This window comes from Macadamia integrifolia, chromosome 9, assembly GCF_013358625.1.
Source record: "Macadamia integrifolia cultivar HAES 741 chromosome 9, SCU_Mint_v3, whole genome shotgun sequence".
NCBI classification, from domain to species: Eukaryota; Viridiplantae; Streptophyta; class Magnoliopsida; order Proteales; family Proteaceae; genus Macadamia; species Macadamia integrifolia.
This window is the reverse complement of record NC_056565.1, coordinates 4,321,425-4,330,701: the sequence shown is the minus strand read 5'-3', so window position 1 is coordinate 4,330,701 and position 9,277 is coordinate 4,321,425. Positions and strand designations below refer to the sequence as shown.

At 38.5% G+C, this 9,277-nt stretch overlaps 2 protein-coding genes across 2 annotated transcripts; one reads left to right on the top strand and one right to left on the bottom strand.

The window, feature by feature from the left end:
* Nucleotides 1–293: 293 nt before the first annotated feature.
* On the bottom strand, nt 294–3,901 carry LOC122089142 (40S ribosomal protein S2-3-like). The gene is made up of 2 exons (XM_042658642.1): nt 3,159–3,901; nt 294–759 (listed from the first exon to the last, which is right to left on the bottom strand). The coding sequence occupies exons 1-2, from the start codon at nt 3,816–3,818 to the stop codon at nt 604–606; spliced, it is 816 nt and encodes a 271-aa protein (XP_042514576.1). The 5' UTR covers nt 3,819–3,901; the 3' UTR covers nt 294–603.
* Nucleotides 3,902–4,045: 144 nt separating this feature from the next.
* On the top strand, nt 4,046–8,679 carry LOC122089141 (protein TAB2 homolog, chloroplastic). The gene is made up of 5 exons (XM_042658641.1): nt 4,046–4,653; nt 4,772–4,841; nt 5,873–6,044; nt 6,877–7,020; nt 8,304–8,679. Exons 1-5 carry the CDS (start codon nt 4,142–4,144, stop codon nt 8,561–8,563), a joined length of 1,158 nt encoding a protein of 385 aa, XP_042514575.1. The 5' UTR covers nt 4,046–4,141; the 3' UTR covers nt 8,564–8,679.
* The last annotated feature ends 598 nt before the right edge of the window (nt 8,680–9,277 follow it).

Here is a 9,277-nt window from a genome sequence, read left to right as displayed (position 1 = left end):
CCCCCCCCCACCCCTCCCCCCCAAAAATAAAAAAAAATCGAGGGGTAGATCAACCCCATCTGGTATCACTTAAAATTCCACATAAAATTTAAAGAGGGTGACCCCAAAGCTAGATCCATTCCTTATAATACAATCAATGCCAAAAGGAATTTCAGTAGGGTTTTTCTTTTCCATTCGGTAAGAGGTAGGCATAACTGGTAGTAGTCCAAACAACCTTGATCTCCTATCAATTTATAATATTAAAGCTTAACCACAGATGACACCACAAAATACTAAGACAATTAACCAAAATATGATGCATGAAAACCGAAAACAAGATAATAAAAAGAATATGTTCACATAAATGCCCACAATAGAGAAAAGAAACAAGAAAAACAACATAACACATAAGGAACAGTTGCTCGGCAGAAAACAAAAAATTAAATTGGGTGTAGCATTCTAAGGATGTTACTACAATCTAAATCTAATTTTCCAAAAAAAAGAAGGAAGAAGCAAGAAAACTTGTCCAGAAAGGAAACTCCACTGAAACATCTATCCGCCATTGCCCAACAAACAAAACTTATCCATATGGGGTTGGGGTATGCTGCTAAGCAAAAAATCCATCTATTCCAACTTGTCTTCCTCAAATATGATTGCCTTTGCAGTAGGTTTTGATAGTGAATCCGTGAACTCCTGGAAAGGAGACTTTGTGAAGCGTGTCTCCCTCCAGAAGTCGGGAGTAAGGAAACCGTATGTCTTCAGAAGGCAGTCAAAAGTGGCCTGCATGCAAATCATATACACATCAGATTACATAGCAACAATTCTACAAAACAAAACCACAACTGCATTAATTATTTGAAAATACCAAGCAAAAGGCCTCAAAGAGCATAAGATCTAAAGTAGCCTAAAGACATATGCCCTTTATTTCTGAAGGCAGAAGTTTTTCTAGCTTGGCAAGTCTTGAGAACATCCCTAGACCGGCACACCAAATTCGGCCACATGTACCGAGGAATGTAGCAATTTCAACCATATGGAGATCTAGGAAATGGTCTACATTGGAAACATGATAAATTTCAGAGTAAGATTCTATCATTTACCGTCCAATGTATTTGCATATTCCCTGGTAATTTCATCCGTTGTTTGGATATAAAAAATTTTCATTTCTTCATTGTATCATCAAAGCATTATTTTGGCAATTGGACAAATCCTTTTTGGCTAACTTTTTGGTCCCCTGCTTCACAAAAGTTCATTTTTATCCAATTTTCCATGTGGCAGATTTTTGCGCCTATCTAGAGATACCCTCCAGACCTGTTAGACAAGAAACCCTACTCCAAGAGTCGGAAGATGCTTCTACTACATGCAACAATAATACACTGTTCGAAACAGTAGAAAAATCTCATCAGATGGCTAGTTAGGAATGTCAAAGGATGGGTTACGATGAGTATAGGTAACCCAAACCCGATCAAGTCCAAACATGACACCAAGCCAAACAGAACATAAGGTAGAGTGGACAGTAACAGAACTAGATCACATTAGGCTGTGGCAGGTGATAATGAACTGACGTCCTAATCACAGGAAATAATATGGAGGGATTTTTTTATTGAAGAGGTTCCAACACAAATTGTATCACTATACTCACAATAACTACCACATGGCAGCTTCAAAAGCACCCTAACTTAGTCAACTAATTCACAAAATTTAGTAGCCAACAAATTCAACTATCTAGAGTTTCCAATCTATTCGATGGTCAGAATGTCAAATCATCATGCCCATGTGGCACAAAAGTAGTGTGCGTGTGGGAATATGGTAGGAACCTTTTCCTTTTTTCTTCTTTCTATAGTTAGGGGCGAGGCAGAGGCTTAACAGAAGTCAAATTAGGCATGAAAGAAACCAACCAAAGCCAACTTCCAATAAATTAAGAAATTAGGTACGGAGCCCACATAGATGACAGCTCCACTAACACAATAGCATAGGATTTGATTAGGGGTGACACTAAACGGAGCTACATATTGGTGATTTTCTCAGATCAAAAGTAATTATGGAAGTCAAACGAAATAGAATAGCCAGAGTCAGAACAACAACTCAAAAATCTTAACCAGCATTACAATTAGAATCATGTAAGAATTAACTCAGATGAATACAAGTAAAAAACCATCAACAACAACAAAAAAATAGCCTTATCCCAACTAAATGGGGCAGGCTGAGTAAAAACCCATATGAAATAGTATAGCTGACAAACAAACAATGGTGCTGAAATCAGATGTAATTCAGGAATTCAAGCTCTTGAGTAATCCACAAGATCAAACCTCAGAAAATTTCTGGAAAACATAACGTACAAGTGACTACTTGATACTGGAATTATAAAGAATAAAATAAACCCAGAAAATTATCTATACCAGAATTAATTACTATAGAGAACTTAAAAATGAATATATATAGGATTAGATTTATGAAACCAGAAATTACTATTGCAATACCCCAATTCCCAAATTTATAAAGCCCAATAATGGGAGTGTGCATGCAAGTTACACATGATTTAAATCATAATTTTGATGTGTATGCATGTAATGGTGAAGTGCATGCAATGTAAGTAGTTGCATGTTAGTGAAAGTGAAAACATTACATTGGCCTTGAATTCTTCCATACAAGGCAACCATGAGACAAAATTATTATTCATTTGATATAAAAAACTATCTCCAAGCATCACTGCAAGTGCATGGAAATTGTATAAAATCATAAGACAACTAAACATGTACCACTAGAACCATGACTATAATGTCTAAACGGTATAGATCCGCCACACTCATAATTCTATGCCTGAATATCTGGTGATCGCATTATCAACTAGAGATTTGAGTTGATTTTCAAAAATCACAGAAAAATTCCATACCTGATTATCAGGTGATCTTAGGTATCATAACAAATTACAAAATAGAAAACTTTAACAATACCTACCAAACGCACAGAGCAAAGATCAATCAAAAAACGTGCATTATTCAACAAGATGAGAAAAGGATTAACTATTAACTAAGCTCCCCATGATAAATCAGCAACTATGATGGGTTTTTATCAATCACGGCAACTAGGATATGCAGTATCTTACATGTACATAAACAAGAAGTAACTAAAAAAATAAAAAAAAGGATCGATCAGAGACAAAAACGAAACGAAAGTAGTACCTTGACGAAATTCCCGAGAGTTTTCGTCGACCCACGAGAAGAAGTGAACACATCATCAATCCCAGCGAACTGAAGAACCTTTTTCGGCACCCTAGCAGCAACAATACCAGCACCTCGCGGAGCAGGCACCATCCTGACCGTAACAGAGCCACACTTACCAGTAACCTTACAGGGCACAGTGTGAGGCTTCCCGATCTTATTACCCCAGTAACCTCTCCTAACAGGTATGACAGACAACTTCGCAAGAATGATAGATCCACGAATAGCAGTCGCAACCTCCTTGCTACACTTCACACCCAACCCAACATGACCATTAGTATCACCCACAACAACGAAGGCCTTAAAACGGGTTCTTTGACCTGCTCTGGTCTGTTTCTGAACAGGCATAATCTTCATAACCTCATCCTTGAGATTAGGTAAGAGGGTTTCGATAATCTGGTGCTCCTTCACAGGAAGTGAGTGAAGATAGATGTGTTCCAAGGTTTTGATCTTCCCTTCTTTCACGAGTCTCCCTAGTTTGGTGACGGGTACCCATTTCTCCTCTTCTTCTCGCCGACCACCACCACGACGACCGCCGCGTCCGCGTCCACGGTCGCCACGGCCACCACCACGTCCGAAACCACGGCCAAAGCCGCCTCTTTCCCCACCTCTTTCCGCCATCTTCGTCTGCTGAGTTCTCTAGCTTTCGAAGGGTTGCAAAATGATGAGCTGAGAGGAAGGAAATAGCAGAAACCCTAACTCAACGATAGGGCTTTGAGTTAATATAAACATGTAAACCCTAAGCCAAGCATATGTTGTGAAGAACCAGTCCAAGATTGGTTGGGCCAGGAAAAGACCGGACTTCCGGTTTGTGCGTTTGGCTTAAACCTGGATCGGAGCCACTTGGGCGCTTTTGCTCACTGTTACCAACGGATATTTGTGGTGGATAAACTTCCTCCCAGTTCCCTCCATCAGAAGAAGCAGTAGCTTTGCACTCCATTTCCATGGCGATTCTAAGCTTCAATCCGTCCAGAATCAGTGACCCAAAACCTCAATCTCACAAACCCTTCTCCACTTATCTTCCCCTTTCAAAACCCATCAGAATTCCGTATCCTTCTTCACCCCATGTATCCACAAACCTGCAGATTTCTCGACCCAAATTGTCTCGATTGAACTCAGTCTCCGAAAGCCCAATTTCGTTACCAACCGAAGACTCTCCACTTTCAGCTCCAATAGAAGACGACGATGATGACCCTGCAGTGGAAGTGTGCTATCTGGACCCAGATAAAGACCCTGAAAGCATCAATGAGTGGGAGCTGGACTTCTGTTCAAGACCAATTTTGGATATCAGAGGGAAGAAGATCTGGGAGCTTGTTGTCTGCGACAATTCGCTTTCTCTTCAGTATACCAAGTACTTTCCCAACAACGTTATCAATAGCATCACTTTGAAGGATGCCTTGGTGTCGATTAGTAACGATCTGGGTGTCCCTTTACCAGAGAAAATTAGATTTTTCAGGTAAAATTATGCTAGTAGTGTACGTTATATATTACCTTTCAGGTATTTGTTATCTGGTTTTATTTGGTTATGGTTTTTATTGTTATTTGTCTTTTATATCCCCCCTGTGTATTTATAGGTCACAAATGCAGACAATTATAACAAAATCCTGTAAGGAGCTCGGCATAAAACCTGTTCCAAGTAAAAGGGTGCGTATAATTATTTTGTTGGTTATCTTTTCCTTTTACTTTTCTGTTGAAATTTCAAAGTTTTCACTTCCGTTATGCACATTAAAAGCCATGGGTAGCTCGACCTCTTATGGAACTTACAGCTCTAGATAGAAATGAAAAGATGATGAATGAAAAATACCTTGTTTTATAATGAGCATATATGACAAATATTACAGCCAATCCTGAAAAAATATAAAGCATTATATCCAATCCAGGATACAAAACATGCAAGCAACTCTAGTGATTATATGTAGAATGCTTGGGCTTTCTTTTGTTGAATGGAACTGAATAGTTGGTGTAATTTGTATACCCTAAATTCATACCATGTGTCCCAACAATGACCCTATGTTTTAGTTGACTAGGTGACTTCCAGTATACTCGATCAGTATTTTCATGTTTGCTGCTGAAAATATGAATGGAAATTATTGATTGTTTATCAGTTTGATTAAAAACAACAGCCGGAAATTATTGAGGTGGCCTCTATTATTGATGTCCACCTAATATGTCTATAAGGAAGCTGAACGTAATAAGTCGAGTATTGAATTTTATGTATTAGAACTCTGCTACTACTTGAACTGGAGGGTCCAATCCCAGATAAAAGGAGAGTTCTGTCAGGTTGTTGGCTGATAAGAAATCCTCAACCAAACCTTTTGGACTTAATTCCTGAAAATCCACCCTTTCAAACTAATGATAGTGCATTCTTTGTGCTCTTGGTGGATAAGAATTTGTTGATTGGTTGATGTACGTGCACCTTATTTTTCCTTTCTTTCTCTGTTCCATTTCATCATATCTATGTTACCCAGATGCTTAGATGTAATGTACCCATGTTACAGTTCATATTTTTGTTGTAACTGCGATAAAACCATATCCTGTGTAGTTCCTCGCCTTAGCAGATAAAGTAGCCATTTAGCTATCTCATGGGCTTTCTCTGTTTGCTTGCATTTAAGGATACCCATGTTACACTTCATATTCTATCATGCTACTACTGATAGCTACTGTGTTACTTGCAGTGTTTATCACTACTTCTATGGCTGGAAGAACGTTATGAAACTGTGTATATGCGTCATCCTGGTTTCCAAAAAGGATCAAAGCCACTTCTCACATTAGACAACCCTTTCCCAATGGAACTTCCTGACACCCTGTTTGGGGAGAAATGGGCTTTTGTCCAGTTACCTTTTTCAGGTACATTTATAACAGCTTTCCCCAATTTATGGTTATTCTTCAGTGATGCCACTTTGCACCTGAACACACAAAAAATGTTAAAATTTAAACCATCCCATCATTTTGAAATCTGGATGGCTACTGTTTTAATCCAATTAGAGGCTTTGTTTATATTTATTTTTTGGGGGAGAGTTTTCTGTCCAAGAGTGCCGTCTTTGCGCCAGCAGAGGGGCCTATGGGAGCGCAACCAGAAACATCAACAGGAGAGGGATTTGGGCCTTTCAGTGGGCTTTTGCCCCATTCTAAGTCTGGGTGCAGGTGCCACACTCCATGTCAAAGTCCTTTTTCCCTTATTTTTTTATAAAAAAAAAAATTCCTGAGTTGGAAGGTTTAGGCAGGGGCCCTACCAGTTTACTTCTTGATTGTTCACTAACGAATAGCAAGCATTATCAGCTATGAGTGGGAGATAATGAGGTTACAGCTTGTCATTTTGTATACATGTTAAGGGACTCCAGGGTTGTGGTAGAGAGAGAGAGAGAGAGAGAGTGATAGATGAACAAACAGACAGATATAAGTTAAAGGAATTCATCGCCCAGCACTAACTTCGACTAGCCATAAGCTGGATTTTAAGTGGTGGTTTTGATGCCAAAGGTTAGTTAGATGAGAAATCTGGATGGCTCCCTTTTATCTGAGTTTCTCTCTTAAATGGATCTCTCCTCTTAGGAGGAGAGTATCAGCCACTATAACTTTTTACCCCATAGTGATCTCCCATGTCTTCCACTCTTCCCCTATCATTTTTTCTTTTAAAATAATCACTTAATGAAAAGATTGTAAATTTGGTTTTAATTTTCAGCTGTTCGGGATGAGGTATCATCATTAGAGTCGAGGTTTCTCTTTGGTGCAAGCCTTGATCTGGACCTACTGGGGATTGAAATTGATGACAAGACATTGATTCCAGGGCTGGCTGTTGCATCTTCACGTGCGCAACCCTTAGCAGGTATGTCCCCGTAAAATATAGATCTGTGACCAACATCTTCTTTTTGTAATTAAATCTTGAGGCCTTTATTTTTTTCAACTTCCTATGACTGGACCCAAGGAGGAGTTACCTATTAATGGGGTTATCTAACTTCTAACAGAAAAGAATATTAGAAAACCAGAAAATTCCAGAATCACAACGAAAGGAACAATAACCAGATCAAGAGAAAACTTTTAGTAGCTTAAAGGAAATTAGTCTGATTGACCTGAGATTTAGGCCAATGGTTCAGGACTGCATAGTAAATGCAGTTTGATTAAATCTGATGTTTAGATATCCAAATATGTAACAATCATACTGGGATTAGGATACTTGAAAAGTAAACCAGAACACTAGAATCAACCAGGGGACTCCAAAAATCAGATCAAAAGTAAAATAGGGATTCAAATTAATCAGATTTCAGTAACAGTAATCAGATTCAAATTTGAGTCTTTGAGTAGAATCTCGCAATAGGTCAATAATGAATATTTGTGTAAAATAATATAATAAAAGCCATGACAGCCTTGCAGTCAAACTATGTTCTCTCCCACAAGCATGTCTGGCTTTTGTACGAACCCGATATGCATTAAAGCTACGTGCCAATCCTGGCTAGTTTTGTGTTGGCAAACCTTGCAAGGGTTGACCTTGATGATGGGGTATACCAAAATAAAATAAAATAAAAGAACCCAGTGCACGAGGCTTCTGCTACTGCAGGGTCTGGGAGGGACTAATGTATGCAGTTATGATGACGAAGTATACTAACATGCCATGTATAAATATTTGTGCAGCCTTAAACAATCCAGTCTACCTCATGTCACTGGTTGATGATAGATCTGATTTTCTTTACTACTCCCTGTCAGGTTATGTATAACTATGATGTACATCTCTCTTCCAATTACTTGCATACCATCTAAATTGAAAACATTTTTTGATTGGGTTTTATCAATGTCAATACTACATGTTTTAAGAGTACATGAATATGGAAAGTTATGTCATTTCTATTAGTAAAGACCTCTTATGTTACAGCCTCCATCCCAGTTTTCCATCCATTTTAGACCACTATGTCATTTTAATATAACAAGAGTAATATTGTGTAGTGAAATTTTAGAACATAGAAACATTTAGTACCATTAAATTGGTCAGGTCATAGCACCTTTGTCAACATCAGTTTTTATTAATTTAACCTTGGCTTTTCCATAGAGATCAATTGGAATCAGATATTGTAATGATTGCATTGGGTATTGATTCAAGTTTCTTAATGTGATCAGCTTGGATGAATGGATTGGAGGTTTATTCTGTTGAAGCTGACGTAGCTCGAGCTTGCTTGATTCTATCCGTTGGAATTTCCACTCGATACATCTATGCTACGTATAAGAAAACTCCAGTAACAATGCAAGAAGCTGAAGCTTGGGAAGCAGCAAAGAAGGCCTGTGGCGGCTTGCATTTTCTTGCCATCCAAGAAAGCTTAGATTCTGATGACTGTGTAGGGTTCTGGCTCCTGCTGGACTTGCCCGCACCACCTGTATAACGCGACTAGTATGCATTCATTATTTGATCTTACAAACCCAATTTTCAAATGGACTGCATTGAGCTTGCTCGTTGCAGACAAAATTTTAATCTCATTTTATAGTTTTTCATGACTCAGCTCTACAAGTCTTGCAAACTAAAGCAGGAATACAGTAACTGGATATATAGGATCAACCGATGAGTCTCGTATAACGTGGATAACGATGAATGTATTTATTGGTAAGACAAAATCATGTATATACTGTCCCTCTCATCCAATGCTGTGCATGGGAGAAATTAACTGCTACCATACTCTAATTATATTATACACTGAAGGATATATTCTGTCTCCAGACTCGTCACTATACAGTGATCCAACTTTACTACTGGTTCTGCAAGTATAACAAGTTCTAAAACCACAACTTCAGAGTGGAAGGTATTAGTATTACACAAAGATAATCTAAAGCCCCTTATGGATGGTAGTGGAATCCGTCTGGACAGACCACAAAGCCTTGGTACAATTATTTTCATTCTATACTGGCCCCTTAACTTGGCATGAATGTAATCAAAGGTGTTACTTTATGGACTCGGCGAGTCAATGTTGGTTCAATAGAGAAATGAACATGGCCTCTATGACCTCTGTGCATCTCCCAAACGAACATAATAGGCTTTGGCTGGATTATTCATCACTGCGTATTTACAACATAGACATGGTGATCAATCAGACCTTTGATTA

What these genes read in the sequence shown, in the direction of transcription:
- LOC122089142 (XM_042658642.1), bottom strand. Translation starts at nt 3,818, where the DNA reads ATGGCGGAAAGAGGTGGGGAAAGAGGCGGCTTTGGCCGTGGTTTCGGA. An exon ending in CTCTCGGGAATTTCGTCAAG is followed by an intron (nt 760 to 3,158) that starts GTACTACTTTCG and finishes ATTTGCATGCAG; the next exon opens with GCCACTTTTGACTGCCTTCT.
- LOC122089141 (XM_042658641.1), top strand. Translation starts at nt 4,142, where the DNA reads ATGGCGATTCTAAGCTTCAATCCGTCCAGAATCAGTGACCCAAAACCT. An exon ending in AACCTGTTCCAAGTAAAAGG is followed by an intron (nt 4,842 to 5,872) that starts GTGCGTATAATT and finishes TGTTACTTGCAG; the next exon opens with TGTTTATCACTACTTCTATG. An exon ending in TGTCCAGTTACCTTTTTCAG is followed by an intron (nt 6,045 to 6,876) that starts GTACATTTATAA and finishes TTTAATTTTCAG; the next exon opens with CTGTTCGGGATGAGGTATCA.